This window comes from Stigmatopora nigra, chromosome 23 (assembly GCF_051989575.1).
Source record: "Stigmatopora nigra isolate UIUO_SnigA chromosome 23, RoL_Snig_1.1, whole genome shotgun sequence".
Classification (NCBI taxonomy): Eukaryota; Metazoa; Chordata; class Actinopteri; order Syngnathiformes; family Syngnathidae; genus Stigmatopora; species Stigmatopora nigra.
Genome location: NC_135530.1, coordinates 67,489 through 86,846, shown reverse-complemented (window position 1 = coordinate 86,846; position 19,358 = coordinate 67,489). Strand labels below are relative to the sequence as shown.

The following is a 19,358-nucleotide window of genomic DNA, read 5'->3' as shown; positions in this document are numbered from 1 at the left end:
AAAAGGGCAAAAACGGCCTTACGTGTGGTCTTTGGTGGTTTGCTTAGAGCACACCAGCTAGCAAAGGGGGACTTCACTGGCCTGAGATTCTTGGCGACAAGTGATTGGTTGACTTCCGACTTGAAGGTGGGCCCTGATTGGCTAGTTGTGCCGCCAATCAAGGTATTACGGCGTTCACAGCGAGCACGCGAGAGCTCAACCGAAACCTGAACAAATAAAAGCCAGCATCTTCCACAATTGGGTCGCCCGCGTAGACTGTTTTGCTTTTGATTCGACAAATCATGACCTCAGTGGGTGTTTTGTTTTAAGCGCTCTACATATCACTTAGAGTGCGTTTTTCGTGCCTTGTCAAGAGCAGATATATGAATTGAAATTGAACTCATGGAAAAGACTCCGTACGCGAACAACAGTTGGAGCAGAAACATCGATCAATTTCCATCATTGTTGGTGTTGCAAAAGTGAAACGAGTCGACCAAAGTTTCTTGTGCCAGCTAAGTGGCTTTTGGCTAGTTAGCGACGCTTCCGCCCTGCGGCCGGCCCATGGCTCCGCCCCGCCCCTCCCGCCCCCGTCTGCTCGCCGAGGAAGAGGAGGGCGAGTGGAAAGTTCGCTGTCTTTGGAAGTTGGACTAAAGAGGAAGACAAGATGATCGACCGTCGCGAACTCTTCAGCTTTCTTTCTTGATCACTTGACAAAAAGCACGACACGCGCCCCGTCCCGTGGCCTCATCTTCCTTCAATAGAAAGACGTCAGGTTGTCAGGTGAACTTTTCCGGATTTGAGAAGTTTTCCGAGGAGGAGGAAGAAGAGGAGAAGGGAGGCCCTCCCGGAGGCCGTCATGGAGATCCTGGACTCGAGCGAAAGTTTACTGCACTGGGATCGGAACCTCAGCGAACTGTCCGAAGCCGACGCCGAAGCCGGAGACATGGATTGCGCCCTCTACACCAACGTAAGTCATTGCAAAACGGCTTTAAAAAAAAAAAAAGTTGAGTTGAGTCGACTTTTTGTCAGGGTAGCCCCCTCACCTCCCCCGCTCTCCATTCAAGAGTCAAGCCTTGGGGTCCAGGTGAACCCTTCACATTTGAAATGTTGACAATGAAGGAAAGGTTCTGTTTAATGGGAAGCACAGCCAGGCTCCTGTTTTTTTTTCTTTTCCTTCTTGAAATATACTGTGGATCCACGAACTCGATTGGTTCCTTCGAATAAGAAACAACCCCCTCCTTTACGATGCTCGCTTCGAGTGGAATTTTTCCACGATTTATTTATATATTTGTTTTATTTGCATAGTTGTTTCTTCGATTTGGACGTCGTCGGCTAAATGTTCCATGACAACAGATGATTCCAAGAGAGCCGATCAAATTGGACATTTTCATAGACTAGACGGAAGACTTTTGGAACAAATAGCTCCACCTCGTCGGCTGCCATGGACGCCGTTAGACGCCCACTCAATTCGAACTGGGAGGGCTAGCAGCGTTTAGTGTCCGCCAGCCGTCGCCGGTTTAGATGGATTGGACGTCTAGCGCCGTCAATGGCAGCCAACGCAAAAAAAAAAGCAAAATAGACTACCGCCTACTTTCAAATTCGTCTGGACGACTTTGTATTGGCGGTGCATCTCAAAGCTTTTCCAAAATGGCCCTTTGCCTTTCTGCTATTACGTAACTCGTCGTCTCCTGCCAGAAAGTTTGGCAAACGGGAAGTCAGGCAGGCAGGCAGGCAGGCAGTCAGGCTCGCAAAAAAAAAAAAAAAGGAGGAAAGACCTAACTTTTGACAGGTCCAGACTGGCGGGGAGGCCCTTTAAAGGCATCCCGAGGCGACCTGGCCGTGCGCTTGGATTCCTTTCAGCATAACATGGATAGGCTAAGGGGGCTTTTGTACGCTTTTGTACGCTTTTATGGGCTTTTATGGGCTTTTATGTGGTGCTGGCCACCTTAGGAAAGGCTTTTCTACCCGGAGCAGCATAGAGAACGCGCTTGCTCTGTGAGCCCCGCCTCCGACCGAGGTGGAACGCCAATCAACGTGGACACGTTCATCCTACCTGAGCCACGTCCAATTCTCCATCAGGTTCCTCTGGTTGGCGTGCGACCGCAAGTCAGTCAGTCAGACAGACGGCGTCATAACAGTAACGACAACATTGTTATTGTTGCCAAATGTTGGAAAACAGCCCGGAGCTTGGAATCGCTCAAAGTAAAGGTAACATTTTGCGCAGAAAAAAAAAACAAGTCAACATTTGAGAAGGGAATTATTTTCATATTTATATATATGCCGCACCCAAGCAAGAAAAGAAACAAGTGGCTTGTATAGAAGTTAAAAGCAAGCAGTCAGGCAAGAAGGAGGACCTGAAATGTGCCAGGGAAAAATGTGGCTTGAATGCTTGAATGTGATTTGGTCCCACCCTGCGCTTTGTCCAAATGTTCACAGCCTTAGCACGACTGCTCTTTACCACAAACTCCATCCGTCCTCCATTTGCTCGCCATGACATTCACATTTCACAAGCGTCCCGTGGCGTAACGCCGCCCGTCGGCGCCGGAAGCCAGAGGGTCCTCATTTGTGGCTGGGGGGTCCCCCGAGAAGCCGAGAGGCTCGTCCTTAATTACGGAGGCCTTTCGGACGGCGCCGCCCCCCCTTACGTAACCTTTCCAAAATGGCCAGGTGGCTCCCAAAACGGCGTAACGTGCCGCCGGGACGGCTACTTTGGCCCGCGTGTGCTGCCGGCCAGCAAACAGCCAGAGTAAACAAAGGTTAGGGTGACGTGGCCTGGGGGAGGGCAGGTCAGATCGGGGCAGGGCGTCCCGCTCGCTCGCCTCTGCCCGGCCACATGGCGTCCAAACGCAGCTTTCGGTCCGCTTTGCAAGCGTCTCCTCCAGCCTCCCTCCCTCCCTCCTAGACTGTGGGCGGCGGGCGGGGAAAGGCAAACCCTAAGCGGTAATCACGGCGCTCTTGTGGCATCCAAGCCACGCTTGGCAAAAGTTCAAATGGCCTTTGAAGCCACGCAACCTGCTATTTGGAAGCGGGCTACTTTGGGATAGAATGTCAACCAAAGTATACTTTTGCCCCCGTCCACTTGTGAATGCGCTCGTTAAAAGCTAGGGCTGGCGTGCTTTTATAGGCGGGGCGGGCGCCTCCTTTTCTTCCCAGCGGGCATCCTTTCTTCCCAGCGGGGTGCCCGTTTTGGTGGCTCCCGCAGTTCTACTCAAGTGGGCCTTTTTTTGTGTGTGTGTGTTGTGTTTGTTCTTTGGCTATCACGAGCTGAAAAGCCGGACTTAATTGAAGAGGGTGGAAGGGTCGCCGGCATTCCTTCTCCGAGGAGCCTCCATGATCCGGGCCTGCACCGATGCTCACTCCGCTTTTATTATCCTTATTTTGATACTCCTCCCTTGTTTTCAATTTGGGGAGTGGCTCCAAGTTGGGAAGAAATGTAGCTTTTTCCAGCCTCATAAGGCTTCTTTGTGGGTGCCATTTTTTGCTTGCGAGGGTGTCGGCTTACGGTCCACACGCCCGTGTTAGCTGGCCGCACAAAGGGGCTCCTGTTTTTTTGCTCCAGTGGTGGTGGGAGAAGGCCCTCGGTGCTGCGCCCCACTGACCGGCAGGAGCGCCCCCCCCCCCTCCCCCCTTTTGCCATACCCCCTTTCTTTCCCGCTCAATGTTTGCGTTTTGTCCCGCAGCACTTTTCCGAGCTGTTGGACGAGCTCTCCCACGACGCTCTGCTGGGCCAGCTGCTCAGCGACCCCTTCCTGTCGGGGGCGCGCGGCGCCCGGAGTCGGGACGGTGGCCGGGGCGTCCGCCACGACGGCGACGATGACGACGACGACGCCGACGACCTGCGCGCGTCGTCGCTCTCGCCGCACATCGCCGCCGAGCACAGCTACTCTTTGTGCGGCGACAGCAGGCCCCAGTCGCCCCTCTCGCACCTGACGGGCGAGCGAGGCAGCGACGCCGGTAGGCCCGCCTCTCCGCCGCTGCGCCCCACTCGGCGCACCTCCTGACGCCGCCCCGTCCGTTTTTGGGTTCCAGAATCTGAAGGCGACTCGTCCGAGTGGCCCATGGAGCAGGACGTGGGCACGGAGGCCCTCTTGTGCCACGCCCCGTCGGCCGCCGTGGATGTCGGGGCCGGCCCCCCTCGCTCCCCCCTGGTGAAAATCGAGACTGAGGAGGAGGAGGAGGAGGAGGAGGAGGAGCTGATCTTCCCTGAGATCAAGCTGGAGCCTCACCAAGTGGATCAGTTTCTCAACCTATCCCCCAAAGGTCCGGACCGATGGCCCGGTCCGTTCCGAGGAGGTCCGCCGTTCCCGTGACCCCACGTTTTTTGTTCCCGTCAGGTCTGGAGGCCCTCCGGATGCCGCCCACCCCTCCCAGCTCGCACGGGAGCGACTCCGAGGGCAGCCAGAGCCCCTCGCGCGCTTTGCCGGCGGGCCCGTCCGGCCCCCCGTCGCCCTCGGCGGCGGCGGCGACGGCGGCGCCGGCCCAGCCCAAGGCGTCCCCCCGCGGGTCTTCCTCTTCGCTGTCCAACTCGCCCCTTCTCACCGCAGCCCACGTGAGGACGGCGTCCGGGGAGCGTTTGGCGGGGACGGGGGCCGACCGTGAGGCTAACCCGCTTTCTCGGCCACCCAGAAACTTCAAGGCTCGGGACCGCTGATGCTGACGGAGGAAGAGCGCCGCACGCTGGTGGCCGAAGGCTACCCGGTTCCCACCAAGCTGCCGCTCAGCAAAGCCGAGGAGAAGGCGCTCAAGAAGATACGCAGGAAGATTAAGAACAAGGTGAGAACGCCGCTTGCCAAATCACACCAGTTCTCTTTATTTCTTGTTGTTTATTCTTCTTCTTCTTCTTGAATCACCCGCCAGATTTCCGCTCAAGAGAGCCGCCGGAAGAAGAAGGAGTACATGGATACGTTGGAGAAGAAGTGAGTCCATGTACCCCCCGTTGTATTTGGCTCCCGCATCCACGGCCGCCGCCAGCGCTTCCCCGTCGAAATGGACGGGGAGGGGGGCGTCTATCGGCGGCTGTCCAACGGAGGAGGAATCGAGCCCAAGTTGGCGGCGCTAAAAGGGCGCGCGCCGTACTCTCTTTCTCCACAGGGTGGAGACGTGTTCCAACGAAAACGGCGACCTCCGCCGGAAAGTGGACACGCTGGAGTGCACCAACAAGTGAGATGGCATAGGAAGGAAGGTGTGTGTGCCCACGCTCGACGGACTTGTTTGACGGACTCCTTTAATGCGCCAGGTCTCTGCTGCAGCAGCTCCACGCCCTGCAGGCTTTGCTCTCCGGCAAAGTGTCCAAATCGTGCCGCGCGGCCGGCACGCAAACCTCATCCTGCCTCATGGTACCCGGCGACCCCGGCCGGTGGCCGGCCGGTCCAGTGTCGCTGAGCGCCGCCTCACGCTCTTCTTTCCCGTCAGGTGCTGGTGTTGTGTTTCGCTCTCTTTCTGGGGAGCTTCTACCCGGCGGGCCTGGCCTCCGACTCCGCCTTGCCGGACGGCGGCCTCGCCCCCGGCCGGCCGGCGCCCGCCGAGTCTTACGCCGCCACAGGTACGGCCCCCCCGCCCGAGGGGATAGAATCCCGTTCCGAGAGTATTCCAAAATATAGCATCCGCACGGGCAGATATGGGCGAGTACCCAAAGTGTAGCCCCCCCCCAAAAAAAAATCCTTTGCCGTCGACCTAACGTCTTTAAAAAGTAGGAGGGTTGACGTACGGGAGACGGCAGAGTAAAAGCTGTTAAAGGCCGTTAAAGGCCATGGCTCCAACCTGCCACCTGAAATTCCTGGAAAATCAAGGCAGAGACTAAAAAGGTCTTCCCGCCTTTTGTCCGTCCGCGCCAGCCGTCAAGTCCAGAAGTCTGCTGTCCACCTTCGAGGACGAGCCGCCGCCCGTGCCGGGACTGGGCGGCGAGTACCCCGACCGGTGGGAGGACGCGGCCGGCGCCGTCGTCGTCATGGCCACGTGGCGCCCTCAGCGGCAGCAACGGCGGGAAATGCCGGCGGAGAGCGCCGTCGGCGCCCGGACGCGTCCACCCTTCTGGAGTCGTGGCAACCAAAGCGCCCCAGACGACATTTTCAGGTAAAACAGAGCGACAACTCCAGGAACGATGTGACATTGTTTCTTTGGGATGTCGTGCGGGCGTGCAGGTCTTTGGAGCAAAGGCCCACCAGTCGCATCGCGTTGGACTCCAGAGTCAAGGAGACTTCCTGAGGGCCCCCTGACCTGGAACGAAGCTTCCCCCCCCCCGGCCTGGAAAGCTCCTCAGTAAATGTGCACTGAATACTTGTTTCCCTTGACCGCCCCGCTGGCTCATTCCCAACAACGGAGAAGTTAATAATGTAGCGTCCGTGGACAATAGAGGACATTTGACCTAATATATTTATGCATTCCTTCTTTTTTCTTCTTCTTCTTTTTCCCCATCCAAAGATTATTGCTCCGGCTTCATATTTGCTGAGCGCGTAGTACTCGTACTTTTTTAAAAGTAATGTTTTTCTCTTTAATGTATTATTTCTTGATGTGCCTTAACGCTGTTTTGGAAGAGGAGGAATATTTGTAAATATGGACAGAAAAAGGGAAGCAGGATGTTAGCATTTATTAGTTTAGCCGGATAAAAGCCTCATGCTGTCGTACGATGGTAAAATTACGATTGCCTTTTAGTTTCAACGTTTTCCCTAAAAAAAAGAAACCAAAAAAAATCTTTTGTAAATCGGACCAATTAATCTCTTCTTCTTTTACATTTTTTTTATTTTTTTTAAGAAAGTTCCCAAACTGTATATCAGATATCAAGACAAAGATGGACAGGACAACGATGATGTCGCCACGACTGAAATGATTAGCCACGCCATGTCTTTCATTTTATTTTTGCCTTGCATATTAAAGTATTTTCAGGATTAAATGCATCAAGCCTTTAGCCTGGCGTTCGACATTTCCCCTTCACAGCTCGAAACCCACCAACTCTGTGCCGTAAAGGCCGGCGCGGAGTCCTCGAACGCAGCATACGTGTGCGCGTGTCACCCTCTGCCCCACTTTGGGAGTGGGGATGCTTTGCGGAAAGGAGGAGAGGGAATATCCCACAATACAGTAGGAGGCGCTTGGAGGGCCGGAGGGATGGCTGTCTCTCAAATGGATGGACTCAGCGGAGAGAGAGAGAGAGAGCGAGAGAGATTCACCTCGTCCTCAAGCGCCCCAAATTCCGATAGCGTCAACCGAGACTTCCTGCGACAGCCTTTCGCAATACGAGACAAATGGAGAAAAGAGTGAGGAGGAACTCTCCACGCAGACCAGACTACTGCCTTTTTTTGCCCGCATTACCTGGCTGGAGGCAATCGAGAAATGTCAAGGTTTGTAAACGGCAACACACGTGCTGCTTTCTCACCATTTCTGTCTCATTCATTCTTCGAGTAAATTGCTCTTATTTTGAAGGAAGCGGCGCGGCTGCTTTTCCGGGAAAGTGACGTCGGCCCAAGAGCAATCGCCGGGCCCCTCCGCATCGGCACAGCACGGCCGGCCGTCGGAGAAGAAGGAACGTCGCTGAGCGGCCGCACGGCGGCCTACAAATCGCCCCCGCCTCCCCTCCCAGCCTTTGCTCCCGCTAGCCGCTTGCTTGGGGAGGGGGGCTCCGGCGGCTATGGAGCCCCGGACGGCGACGGTGGAAGAACGCGTCGGCGCCGCGGACTCTCCAACCTTGGCAGCTACGGTGATGGTGGAGGAGCCCTGGATTGTCACCACTGCCGAACTCGGAGCCGACGGTGGTGGTGGTGGTGGCGACGGTGGTGGCGGCGACGGAGGTGGCGACGGAGGTGGCGGCGAGTCCGAATCCGGCGCCGGCTCCGAGGACACCTCGGCGGGATGCTGCAGCGACACGCTCGGCAGCCTGCCCGACGTGGAGCACGAGAGCCTGGAGGACAAATTGAGGGGACTGGCCTTCAAGAAGCAGACGTCCTATCGGTAAGTGGAGCGCTGACATTCGGACATTCGAACAAGCTTCCGTTCAATTGCTCGCGGCGGCTCGACACCACCAAGCTCTCCGAAAAACGTAGCACGCCGTAGCACGCCGAAATTGTCCTCCAACCTGCGGCCTGTCACTAGTCCACGTCTCCATTTGAGCCACACACTGTCACAGGCGAGGACAGGTCCACTCGGTCATCAGGTGAAAAAGGATAGGATAGGAAAATGAGGTCATCTCAGTACGTAGTTGCCGCTCCAAACGGAAGAAGGATGGTCACGAGCGTTGCTTGCTTGGTGGGTGGGTGGGTGGGTGGGTTGGTTTGGTGCCCCGTCGCTGCAGCATCCGCGTCCTAGCATTGCCATCACCAGCGTTTGTCCTCCTCAAATTGCAATTCAACGACTCCTTCTACTAAAGCGATGCCCGTCCCAAACGCTCCTGCCACATCTTGACACTTGCCCTCCTTTTTTTTTCTCCTTCTTCCCCACATTTGAGCACCGCTTGGCAGCCTTTTTCGCCGTCGACGATCGGAATGGCGCCCGGCCGTACCGGAGCACCTTGGCTATTATTTTGGACGTGTGTGTGAGTGCCGCTGGTAGACGGACACCTTGGTGTGACTGGCAGCTGCTGTCGATCGTAAACACGTGGGGTGGGAGGGACAAGTCACTCCATTTTGACAGGAAGGCGCCCTATGTCGTAGCCAAAGACCTACCCGTTTGTGTTCCATTTCGCGGGTTAGGCTTCTGTCGGATGGGGGGCCTTTGTGCGCCCGCCTCACGCCCTTCTGACACGGAGGGTTGAATCCCCGCTAGAGTATTGCATGCTTTCCTCCCCCATCCACTCAACAAACAAGAAGATGGCTCCGCCCGCCACCACACCCGTATACGGGTTAGATGGCCGTGAAATGACGCCGGCCAGTACGACAAAGACAGCCGGACGGCAGCCCGCTCGGGCCTTCCGCCCCTGCCGGACATTGGTCTGGCTCCGCCGTCCTTCCTTCCTTCCTTCCTTCCTTCTTTCTTTCCTTGTGGAATGGTGGCCCTCCCTCATTTCAGCTATTCTTAGAAGCAAAGATTATTTTTTTTTCTCTTTTCTGCTCTTGTCCGAGAGAGTGAGGACAAATTTGTCAGCGAGACAGTCGGTGCGGAAGATGCTCCTCTCATTAGCCGCCCGCCCGCCCGCCCGCTCGCTAAGTGCACTTCCTGTCTCTGTTAGTGACACCTCCACCGACGCACAGCGGTGGATTAATTGGCCTCAAGAGAAGGACTTGATAAAATAGTGTGTGTGAGAGAGAGAGAGAGAAAGGCCAAAGGAGAAGTTAGTCAATGATTTGTCCATCCTGCAACACATGGCAAGTCACCTTGCACAAGACGGACGGGGGCCGCTAAGTCGCCACCAGCAGCCAAAGAAGGAAGACGAGAGCCACTAGAGTGCATCTAGTGGGAGGGACTATGCTGTCTCTATCCGTCCGTGCCATTCGTATTTGCGGCCCAAATAATGCTTATCCCAAAGTGGTGTCCCAAAGTGGTTTTTCACCACACTCAACCTTCTATGTTTTTTTTGCAAAACCGCTGGCTGCCGGTAATGCCGGACAATCAGTCTTAAAAAAAAAAAAAAAAAATGGAGATGCTATCTAAATGGATGTCCACCCCCCCCCCCCCCCAATGTTCATTGCTTGCCGTATAACCCTAACCCAGCGGCCAACGTTTCTAATGAGCCGGGCGGCATCGGGCTTTGCCCCCCCCCCCCCCCCCCCCCCGCTAGCCATTAGTAAATGATCCCTTTGGATGGGCGACTGCAGGTCAAAGAGGCCTCTTCTCTTCTCCTCTCTCCTCTTCTCTCCTCCGTTCCCGTCCTCCTCGTTCCCGCTCCGTGCGCCGCCATCTCTCCTCGGCGGGGGAGGTCGGAGATGCGCACGCCAAAAAAAGCCAACGTAAAAAGACAACAACCTTTTTTTTTTCAAATGCCTCCCTTCCTTCCCACACGCATTTCAAGAGGGAGGCTGAAGCGGGAGCGCCGATTTTCCCTCCGCTTTTGGCAACCGTTCAAACTCCTCTTCGACGAGGATCATCTTTGCGGGGAGATGAAACATTGGCTTTTGGGCCAGTGCCAACGCGTGGGCATCGACTGGGGTGGCTGTTTCCCGGGGGGGGGGGGGGCATCGGGAGGGCGGAATGGCGGATCTAGTGCCCCCTCCACCCCCAAAAAAGCGCTGGCGTCTCATCTGAATTTGACCCTCGCTCGAGTCGGCGTACAAAAGGGAGAGAGCCAGGCAAGAAAAAAAAAGATCGAGTCATTTCAAGGTTTTTCTCTCTCTCTCTCTCTCTTTGCCTCCCCCTCTTCCTCTTCCTCCTCCTCCTCCTCCTTTCCGTCCACTTGTTTTTCCCTCCATCCTTTTCAAGGATGGCTAACTACATAGAAGGATAGCCAAGCTTATATGTGCACCCTGAACCTCCAAACAATGGCGTCCAGCACGTAAAGGCGTCCAGTTAATAGAAGGCACCGTATAAATGAAAGAAAAAAGTATAAATAGAGGACGGTCGGAAAGGAAAGAGCGTGAGGCCCACTTCCTCCACGCAAACGCACGGTGGGATGCGTGGCCTGCCTGCCCGCCGTGACAAAAAAAAAGCAAACAAAACAACAAGGGGGAAGTTCCCGCCTTTCCGCTTTTAGCTCTGCTGTCAAAAAAGTGGAGAGAGAGAGAGAGAAAGTGGAGTCAAAAGACAAAGGCCGTCACTCTCCCTCTCCTGGATTTTTTCTTGCTTTTCTGGCAATTTCTCTGGCTCTTCCCACATATTGTGTACGTGTTGCGCATGAATGTTAAGACGTCTTGCCTGGCTCACTTGGGAATGCTTCTTATTGCCACCCGCGCAAAACTAGGACAATGGTGGGCTTCTATGGCGCGTACGTTGGACTTTGAGTAAGGCCAGCCGCAGCCAGAGAATAAAAGCTGCCATCGTGGCTCCGGAAGCGACGCTCATCCCGCAGCGGTACCCGACCGCGTGGTCATCGTCCGCGTTCTCGGGTGTCGAGTCGCGGCGGCGGCGGCGGCGGGCTCGGATGTCCGCGGCCTCTCGGGTGTTGTCAATGGCCCCGCCCGATAGATAACATTGGACGGCGGCGGACTCCAATGTCCGTGGCACGCTGGTCCCTCGCCCGGTCCGGCTCTTCGGAGGAGGTGCTCCTTTGTGCTGTCCACTGACTGGCCGCCAGCGCGTGGTCATTGTCGTCTGGTCAAGGCTCCTTCTGGGCCTGCCGCACTTGTCTTTTTTTTTCTTCTTTTTTTTTCCGTTGGTTGGCCAGAGCGCCGAGAAGCGGCCAGTCTTTGTCTTGCCACGTCCGGCCTGGCTTCTGTCCGCATGCGTTGTTGCCCTTGTCACCCACGCACCACTATTTTTATCTTGGGACTTGTGTGTGTGTGTGTGTGTCATCAGGTTACACGCAAAGCCAATTCCTCTCTGTCCTTGTCCTCAACTTGGGACTTCCCGCAGCGTAGTATCCAAGTCAATAGCGCCGGCTAGGGTGGATCCATTTAATTTGGTGTTTGTACGTGAATTGGGTCTGAATCTGCCGGCTCCCGTCTCCAACAATGTGCTCTCCCCTCCAGGAAGGCCATCTCGCGTTCGGGCCTCCAGCACTTGGGGCCGCCCGCCTCGTGGACGCCCTCCGACGGAGCCGGCCGGGACCCCCGCGCCGTGACCGACTGGACGGTCAGTTTGGCGTGCACCCTCACACCAACGCCTCTTTAAAAAGAGGAGCCGGCTATTATCGGAGCCGGCAATTATTGGAGCCGGGGCCACCTTCTCCGTGATGGCCGGCCGATAAAAGACGGCGGGCCGCCGGGCCATTGGTAGACACGGGTGGTCTAGTTGGTCAATGGTGGAAGGAAAGCGGGGCGGGCGTGATCCCGTCTGACTTTGAAAAGAGAACATCTGACCCGGCAGGAGAACGCGGTCAACGGCGACCACCTGTGGATGGAGACCAGCTGCTCGGGCGACCTCTGCTACTTGGGGGAGGACGCCTGCCTTCTCAAGGCGGCGGTGAGGCCCGCCCGACCGCCATGCAAACACGCACGCACGCTCAACAAAATGTGGCCTTTCACCTCCGTCTTTGTGTCCTTCTCCTCGAAGAAGTCGGCGCTCCGCAAGAAGTGCGCCGCCTGCAAGATCGTGGTGCACGCCGGCTGCGTGGAGCACTTGGAAAAGGTAAGATGGCGTCCCCAGAGCCGCGCCGGCAGAGGCCAGTGAGTGACAAGGCGTCCCCTGAGGCCGGCTCTCCTTTCCAGATCAACTTCAGGTGCAAGCCCACGTTCAGAGAGGGAGCTTCGCGTTGCCCCAGAGACGTAAGTCAAATTTTCGTGCCCATCTCCGACGTCGGCCAAGGTGACCTTTGTCTCTCTCTCTCTCTCTCTGTGTGTCCGACAGCAGAACCTGCTGAGGCATCACTGGGTGCACCGGCGCAGACAGGAGGGCAAGTGCAAACAGTGCGGAAAGGTCAGTCACAGAGGAAAAAAAAAAATCCAAATCCATGAAGAAATGCCAAAAGCGTGCATTCTTCGAATTCCCACAGGGATTCCAGCAAAAGTTTTTCCACAGCAAAGACATTGTCGCCATTAGCTGTTCCTGGTGCAAACAGGCCGTAAGCCACATGGGTTTCCTTGACCACGCCGCCGCCGGCAGGGCTGGGTTCCTAGACCACGCCGCCGCCGCCGCCGCCGCCGCCGGCAGGGCTGGGTTCCTTGACCACGGCGGGCTGACTTTTGACCCCTTTTTTTCTTTCCCGCTGGGCAGTTCCACAACAAGGTGACGTGCTTCATGCTCCACCAGATGGAAGAGCCGTGCGCACTGGGGGCGCACGCCGCCGTCATCGTGCCCCCGTCGTGGATCGTCAAAGTCAGGAGACCGCAGGCACGCACGCCGCCCGTCCCGTCCTCACCCGGTCGGCCTCACCCGGTCGGACTCACCTTACCGATGTCGTCCGTGCGTAGAACTCCCTGAAGAACTCGGGCAGGAGGAAAAAACGCACGTCTTTCAAGCGCAGGGCCAGCAAGAAGGGGGCGGACGTAAGGGAGCCCCGTCCCCCAATTCCAGGGCGCGCGCTCACGCCCGTCTTTTCAGGACTCCAAGTGGCGCCCGTTTGTGCTGAAGCCCCTCCCCTCGCCGCTCATGAAGCCCATCCTGGTCTTCGTCAACCCCAAGAGCGGCGGCAACCAGGTTGGCCCGATTTCCCCACGGAGCCAGGCTGCGGCGGCGGCGGCGGCGGCGGCGTCCCGCGTCCGAGTCGCGCGCTCAATGGGCCACCCGGGCCACCTGGGCCATCTGCTTCCTGTCGCCAGGGCGCCAAGGTTCTCCAGATGTTCATGTGGATCCTGAACCCGCGACAAGTCTTCGACCTGTCCAAGGGCGGTCTCCGAGAGGCGTGAGTGCTCCTTCTTCCCGTGGTGTGAGTCCGTCCACCACCCCCAACCCCTCGGCGTGGCGTCCGGGGTGGGCTGACGGGCTTTTCCGCTCTCTCCTCCCGCAGTCTGGACTTGTATCGGAAAGTGCCAAACCTGCGCATCCTGGCCTGCGGCGGGGACGGAACGGTAAGCCGGGCCGGGACCGGGCCGGGACTGGGCTCGCTGACCCGGCTCGCTCACCCGGCGGACGGCGACGGCCGGCGCCGCCGACTTGTTTCCTTTGTTGACGGGCGCGTGCGGCGCTCCAGGTGGGCTGGATCCTGTCCACGCTGGACGAGCTGCAGATGAACCCACGGCCTCCGGTGGCCGTCCTTCCTCTGGGAACGGGAAATGACCTGGCCAGGACGCTAAACTGGGGCGGGGTGAGTGGCAAACGTGCTTTCTGATCTCATTCTTCCTTTTGGAGTTCCCGTGCCCTCTTTTGCCGGTATATTTTTGAAGTCGGCGACACTGACGTGTATCGGGCCGGGGGGGGGGGGGACGACTAGGGCTACACGGACGAACCCGTGTCCAAAGTGCTGGGCCACGTGGAGGACGGATCGGTGGTGCAGCTGGACAGGTGGGACCTGCAGGTGGAGAAGAACGGCGGCGAGACGCGACACGAGGACGGCGGCACGCAAAAGGTAGGCGGCGGTGTCGGAGCCGTGGTGGGCCCCCAAGTCTTTATTTTTTTTTGTTACTGCCGCCGGCGGCGCCGGCGCCTCAGCTCCCGCTAAACGTCTTCAACAACTACTTCAGTCTGGGCTTCGACGCTCACGTCACGCTGGAGTTCCACGAGTCCAGAGGTGAGCGGAAGGAATCCGGTTGCGCCTCCTTCTTCTTCTTCTTTTCGTCTTGGGAAACCACGGCCACTCGCCTTTCACCCCCCCCCCCCTCCCCCTCTTTTCCCCTGTCGTGTCTTTCCGTTGCAGAGGCCAACCCCGAAAAGTTTAACAGTCGCTTCCGTAACAAGATGTTCTATGCAGGAGTGAGTGGAGCTTTTGACACGCACGCACACACTCGACGGGAGTCAGTCGTCCCTAGTCAAAGTCCTTTTTCTCTCCTCCTCTTCCTCCATCTTGCCGGCCGTCCGGCCTCCCGCGACAGGCCGCCTTCTCCGATTTCCTCCAGAGGAGCTCCAGGGACTTGTCCAAGCACGTCCGAGTGGTGGTGAGTCAAAAGAGCCTCGGGACCGCCCACGCTTTGCTTGTCCTTTTGGGAATGGCGGGCTCGCTCGGCGTCCCCCGTCCCTTTTTGTCCCCAAAAAAAAGGTAACTTTTGTCTTTTGTACCCTTCTACCGGCGGCGGCGGCGGCGGCAGTGCGACGGCACGGACCTGACTCCAAAAATCCAGGAGTTGAAATTACAGTGCATCGTGTTTCTCAACATTCCAAGGTGAGTCCGGCTTAGGTCTAACCTCAAGCGCAATCGGCGGCGGCGGCTGCGCTCTCGGCATAATCTGCCGCCGCCGCCGCTTCCCCCGCAGGTACTGCGCGGGCACCGTGCCGTGGGGGAATACCGGCGACCACCGCGACTTTGAGCCGCAGAGACACGACGACGGCCGCATCGAGGTCATCGGCTTCACCGTGGCCTCGCTGGTAGGAGTCGCACCGGGGGAGGGCGGCCCGAGAGCGCCCGGAAATCCCGGAAATCCCGGAAATCCCGGAACCTCTCCGCCTCCCGTCCAGGCGGCGCTGCAGGTGGGCGGCCACGGCGAGCGGCTGCACCAGTGTCGAGAGGCGCTCCTCACCACCTTCAAGACGGTGCCCGTTCAGGTCGGTAGTGCCTCCACGTTCCCCGGCGTCCGTCCTTTCCGTCCGTATGAGCGCCGCGCCTCTCTCTCTCTCTCTCTCTCCTCTCAGGTGGACGGCGAGCCCTGCCGATTGGCGCCCTCCACGCTGCGCATCTCGCTACGCAACCAGGCCAACATGGTCCAGAAGAGCAAGCGGCGCACCTCGGTGCCCCTCCTCAACGAGTGAGTGGAGCGCGTCTGTCCGTGTTTGCGTGTGGCCACTAACTAACTGTGAGCCTTTTGGCCCGACGCCGATCTAATATTCTTCCTGTCTGAGTGCGCACTGACAAAAAAAAAACTCCATGAAGATATCAAAGTGATACAAAAAGTACGTAGCGTGGGGGGGGGGGGGTCGACAGCATTTAAACAGCACGACACGGTGATGGGAGGGATAGGACTTTGACTTTTTTGCTTTGGAGGCCAGCTAAGCTGTCGTTTGGCGAGTAGCGAGATACGTACGTACGGATTTGGAGTTTTGCCAGTGCGCAAGTCTTTGCCGTGTTTGCACCGGCCGCTGCTCCCTAACATCTTTTTTTCTCTCTCTCTCTCTCTCTCCACGTCTGTGTCCTTTCCGCCGCCTCGCCAAAACGTCTCACCCGTTGTACCGTCCTTTGCCCTGGCCACGCCGTCGTGTCTCTCGTGCGTGCGGGCCGGCCGGCCGGCCAGTATTCAGAAGGTGTGTGCAGCTGATCTGCGCCGCCTCTCGGCTCCCCCCGACTCCTTCTCCGTGTGAGTATCCCGGCCCGGCCGCTCCCCCGAGCGCCCACGGCGACGGACGTCCGATCTCCGGACGCGGCCCGGAGGATCGGACGTCTGCGGCCGCCGCCGGCGGGGTACCGTGCGTGTTGGCAATTGACGGCCTTTGTTTTGGCTGGGCGTGAGCGCTCTTTTCCGTTCCCCATTCCGTGGATTGTGCTGGAGAAGGTCCATCTCTGTGATGGTGCGCCGGCTGGACGTGGCCGTCTCTGCTCTGTGTGGTCATTTGCCGCTTTTTGTCTCCCGCCGCTTTTTTGGGCTCTGTCTTTGCACGTGGACCGGCGAGCGAGCCGGCCCGTTTGTGACGGCGCCCCGGTCTTTCCGCCAGCCCTCGCGCCGTCCCGGAGCGTCTGCGGCTGCGCGTCAACCGCGTGGGCCTGCGCGACTACGAGCGGCTGCAGTACGACAAGGAGCGCCTGAGGGACATTTGTGAGTTCCCTTCCGTCCGTCCGTCGGTCCGTCCGTCGGTCCGTCCCACCCATCCATTGCTTGACGTCGCTGCGTGGTCAGCGCTCCCCGTGGGCATCGTGGTGGTGAGAGGCGACTGCGACCTGGAGACCTGCAGACTCTACATTGAGCGACTGCAAGAGGCGAGCGAGACCTTTGTCTCGGTCTTTCTCTCTTTCTCCTTTGTTGACGCTCTTCTTCTTGCTCCTCCTCCTCCTCCTCCTTCTCCTCCTCCTCACGCTCACTAGGACTTGCACCAAGCGCCCTCCTTCATTCAGCGAGTGCACTACCAGGTAGCCCGCAACGAGCGGTGGACCAGGGGTGGGGAACCGACGGCTGGCGAGCCACCTGCGGCCCGTATGGCTCTAGGCTGACCTCTAAGCTAAAATGCGAAAGTGATGGCGGCGGTGGCGAGCGAGCCCAGTCTCCAACCTACCGATAGGAGCCTGGCCTCGCGTCAGCGTAGCCCCGACGTGCGCCGGAACGCCGTTGGAATCCTCGTTTTTCTTTGGCCGAGAGCCTCGCGGCCAGGCGTCGTCGGCGTGACCGTTTGATGAAAATGAAAATGGCCATGCACGCGGCCTTTGATTTGGACTTTTAACTCCGCTCACGTCCTTTGGAACGAGGAAGCGACGAGGTTCCCCCACCCCCGGCGGCGTAGGTCTCGGGCCGTGGACCATGAAAGCCAAGGCCGGCTCTCTCGTCCGCAGGACGAGGGGCGGGCCCCGCGTGGGAACGGCAGCGGCCCGGGCGCCGGACTTTCTCCCGGCTGGAGCTTCTTGGACTGTGAGCCAAAGATTTCCTCTTTCCCGCACCAGTGGCGGCAGTGGATCTTGAACTCTCTTTTGACTCTGGCAGCCACGTCGGCCGATCGCTTCTATGGCATCGACAAGGCTCAGGTAGTCCCGATCGTAGTGGACTGGACGGCGGCACACGTTCTGATCCCAGCCTTCCTTCCTTTCAGGAGCACCTCCATTTCGTGACGGAGATTTGCCAGGACGAGGTCTTCATCCTGGACCACCAGAACCCCCCGCCGTCCTCGGGCGGCATGCCCGACTTGGTGGCGGAGCCCAACGCCGGGTGTGAAATTCAGGCGCTCGCCGGGCGGAAGCCTCGCGCCGGCGCTCTCCTAAATGTGTTTTCTTTTTTTTTTCTTCTAGTGGCCCCCCGACCGCCGAGGAACAAGGTACCGGCCGTCCCCGGCCGTCCCCGGCGCGCGTCGGCGGGCGTCGGCCAGTGTTTGGAACGGCTCTTTGTTTTCCAGCTCTGCTGACGGCCGCCGGATCGGGGGATTTCTCCACGGTACCGAGCGCGCACCAAAGCACACCGGCGGCGCGGGGTTTTCTGGGCGGGGCCTGAAGCGCGGGCTTGCTCGTGCGCAGCTGTCGGAGTGCGTGCGCTGCGGCGTCAGCCTGCTGCTGGCGCGGGACGCCGCCGGCTGCTCGGCCTTACACAGAGCCTCGCAGAAGGGACACGCCCAGCTGGTGGTCTTCATCCTGCAGCAAGGTAGCGCCCGCCTACGGGAAGGAATACGGTACCTTCCGTTCTAACCCACCGAGGGTACCGCACTCGCTCGGTTGTCGCGTGGGGACAGTCTTTTGGCGCGGTCAACGACTTGGACTTTTCAAGCTCCCTGGTGGCCGCCCAAATACTCTCCGACTGTGACTAGCGTTTTTGTGTAGTATAAACCAGTGGTCTATTCCATAAAGGGCCGCGGTGGGTGTGGCTTTTTATTCCAAGCCAGAAAGAGGAAGGCAGTGCAATCAGTGGATTGGCATCGGGTGCCGCTTGTTTCGGCACAGCTCCCGCTGCGTGTGTGTGTGTGTGTGTGTGTGTGTGTGTCTTTGCCGTGTCGCTTGGAACAAAAACCCGCACCCACAGCTGTGTGTCCCGGGGACGGCTTTGGGGACCGCCGCTCTAAACAAATGAATACATCTATCTTGCGGATGGGGCGGATCCGCCGGGAGGCTGGGAAAGAGGGGAAATGGAATGAATGACACGATTGAACATAATCTTTCCCCCTCTTTCTCTCAGGATCCAAAGTGCTTCTGGACTTGCCCGACAGAGAAAAGTACGTGCGATCGACACAGCGGCGGCGCCGCGCTCCGTTTTGTCGGGTGGCGCCGTTTGATTGTGTGGATGAATGGGCGCAGAGGGGACACGGCCTTGCACAAAGCCGCCTCGGAGAAGCGCCACGCCGTGTGCCGGCTGCTGGTGGAGGCGGGCGCCTCGCTTGGGAAGACCAACTTTCAGGTAAGAGCCCGGGCGGGCGGACGGGTGGGCTGCGTAGGGGCGGCCGGGTGGGCTCCAATCCCCGAACACACACTATCCCAGGCCGCACGGGGCCCGCCGGAGGGGTCCGACTTCTGCTGGAAGGCTTTTTGGTTTGGCCATTTCCCCCACGACACGTACGTGCTCAAAGTGGCGCGGATGGGCCGAATGCATTTGGACTTTGGCCGTGGTCTCGTTCAGGGCAAGACGCCGGCGGAGCAAGCGGAGGGAGATTCCGAGCTGACCTCCTACCTGAGCGGCCAAAGGCACGCCTTGGCGCCCCGCGAGGACTTGGAGACGGCGGTCTGAGCGGCGCTTTGGCCCGCCCTCTGGCCCGTCCTCTGGCCCGTCCTCTGGCCCGTCCTCTGGCCCGTCCTCTGGCCCGTCCTCTGGCCCGTCCTCTGGCCCGTCCTCCGGCCCGTCCTCCGGCCCGTCCTCTGGCCCGTCCTCTGGCCCGTCCTCTGGCCCGTCCTCTGGCCCGTCCTCTGGCCCGTCCTCTGGCCCGTCCTCTGGCCCGTCCTCTGGCCCGTCCTCTGGCCCGTCCTCCGGCCCGTCCTCTGGCCCGTCCTCCGGCCCGTCCTCTGGCCCGTCCTCTGGCCCGTCCTCTGGCCCGTCCTCTGGCCCGTCCTCTGGCCCGTCCTCTGGCCCGTCCTCTGGCCCGTCCTCTTCTCCTTCTTTCATTTCATCTATTGTGGCCGGCCAGTCAAGTGCACTTTGGAGAGGTGGTCTCGGTGCCAA

At 58.7% G+C, this 19,358-nt stretch overlaps 2 protein-coding genes across 7 annotated transcripts; both read left to right on the top strand.

Moving 5' to 3' along the window:
• Window positions 1-87: 87 nt before the first annotated feature.
• On the top strand, window positions 88-6,720 carry creb3l2 (cAMP responsive element binding protein 3-like 2). Its single transcript, XM_077709236.1, has 11 exons — window positions 88-946; window positions 3,660-3,933; window positions 4,009-4,239; window positions 4,314-4,528; window positions 4,606-4,752; window positions 4,837-4,895; window positions 5,071-5,139; window positions 5,216-5,315; window positions 5,392-5,521; window positions 5,814-6,051; window positions 6,120-6,720. The coding sequence occupies exons 1-11, from the start codon at window positions 836-838 to the stop codon at window positions 6,181-6,183; spliced, it is 1,638 nt and encodes a 545-aa protein (XP_077565362.1). The 5' UTR covers window positions 88-835; the 3' UTR covers window positions 6,184-6,720.
• Window positions 6,721-7,437: 717 nt separating this feature from the next.
• On the top strand, window positions 7,438-19,076 carry dgki (diacylglycerol kinase, iota). Of its 6 annotated transcripts, none has more exons than XM_077709233.1 (34): window positions 7,439-7,920; window positions 11,526-11,628; window positions 11,863-11,958; window positions 12,052-12,123; window positions 12,204-12,260; window positions 12,343-12,411; window positions 12,488-12,556; window positions 12,709-12,825; window positions 12,906-12,980; window positions 13,036-13,131; window positions 13,254-13,336; window positions 13,442-13,502; window positions 13,625-13,738; window positions 13,865-13,999; window positions 14,083-14,161; window positions 14,288-14,343; window positions 14,463-14,525; window positions 14,676-14,749; window positions 14,841-14,952; window positions 15,043-15,129; window positions 15,217-15,329; window positions 15,813-15,875; window positions 16,231-16,331; window positions 16,413-16,492; window positions 16,598-16,642; window positions 17,060-17,135; window positions 17,208-17,248; window positions 17,314-17,429; window positions 17,510-17,535; window positions 17,614-17,651; window positions 17,732-17,855; window positions 18,384-18,420; window positions 18,503-18,602; window positions 18,822-19,076. In XM_077709233.1, the coding sequence occupies exons 1-34, from the start codon at window positions 7,601-7,603 to the stop codon at window positions 18,927-18,929; spliced, it is 3,006 nt and encodes a 1,001-aa protein (XP_077565359.1). In that variant the 5' UTR covers window positions 7,439-7,600; the 3' UTR covers window positions 18,930-19,076. The 6 variants fall into 6 exon arrangements, with proteins under 6 accessions (XP_077565356.1, XP_077565359.1, XP_077565358.1 ...); XM_077709232.1 differs by having other exon boundaries at window positions 12,049-12,123; window positions 12,346-12,411; XM_077709231.1 differs by having other exon boundaries at window positions 12,049-12,123.
• The last annotated feature ends 282 nt before the right edge of the window (window positions 19,077-19,358 follow it).

What these genes read in the sequence shown, in the direction of transcription:
- creb3l2 (XM_077709236.1), top strand. Translation starts at nt 836, where the DNA reads ATGGAGATCCTGGACTCGAGCGAAAGTTTACTGCACTGGGATCGGAAC. An exon ending in ATGGATACGTTGGAGAAGAA is followed by an intron (nt 4,896 to 5,070) that starts GTGAGTCCATGT and finishes CTTTCTCCACAG; the next exon opens with GGTGGAGACGTGTTCCAACG. An exon ending in AAACCTCATCCTGCCTCATG is followed by an intron (nt 5,316 to 5,391) that starts GTACCCGGCGAC and finishes CTTTCCCGTCAG; the next exon opens with GTGCTGGTGTTGTGTTTCGC.
- dgki (XM_077709230.1), top strand. Translation starts at nt 7,601, where the DNA reads ATGGAGCCCCGGACGGCGACGGTGGAAGAACGCGTCGGCGCCGCGGAC. An exon ending in CCAGCAAGAAGGGGGCGGAC is followed by an intron (nt 12,981 to 13,035) that starts GTAAGGGAGCCC and finishes CCGTCTTTTCAG; the next exon opens with GACTCCAAGTGGCGCCCGTT. An exon ending in TTCAGCGAGTGCACTACCAG is followed by an intron (nt 16,643 to 17,059) that starts GTAGCCCGCAAC and finishes TCTCGTCCGCAG; the next exon opens with GACGAGGGGCGGGCCCCGCG.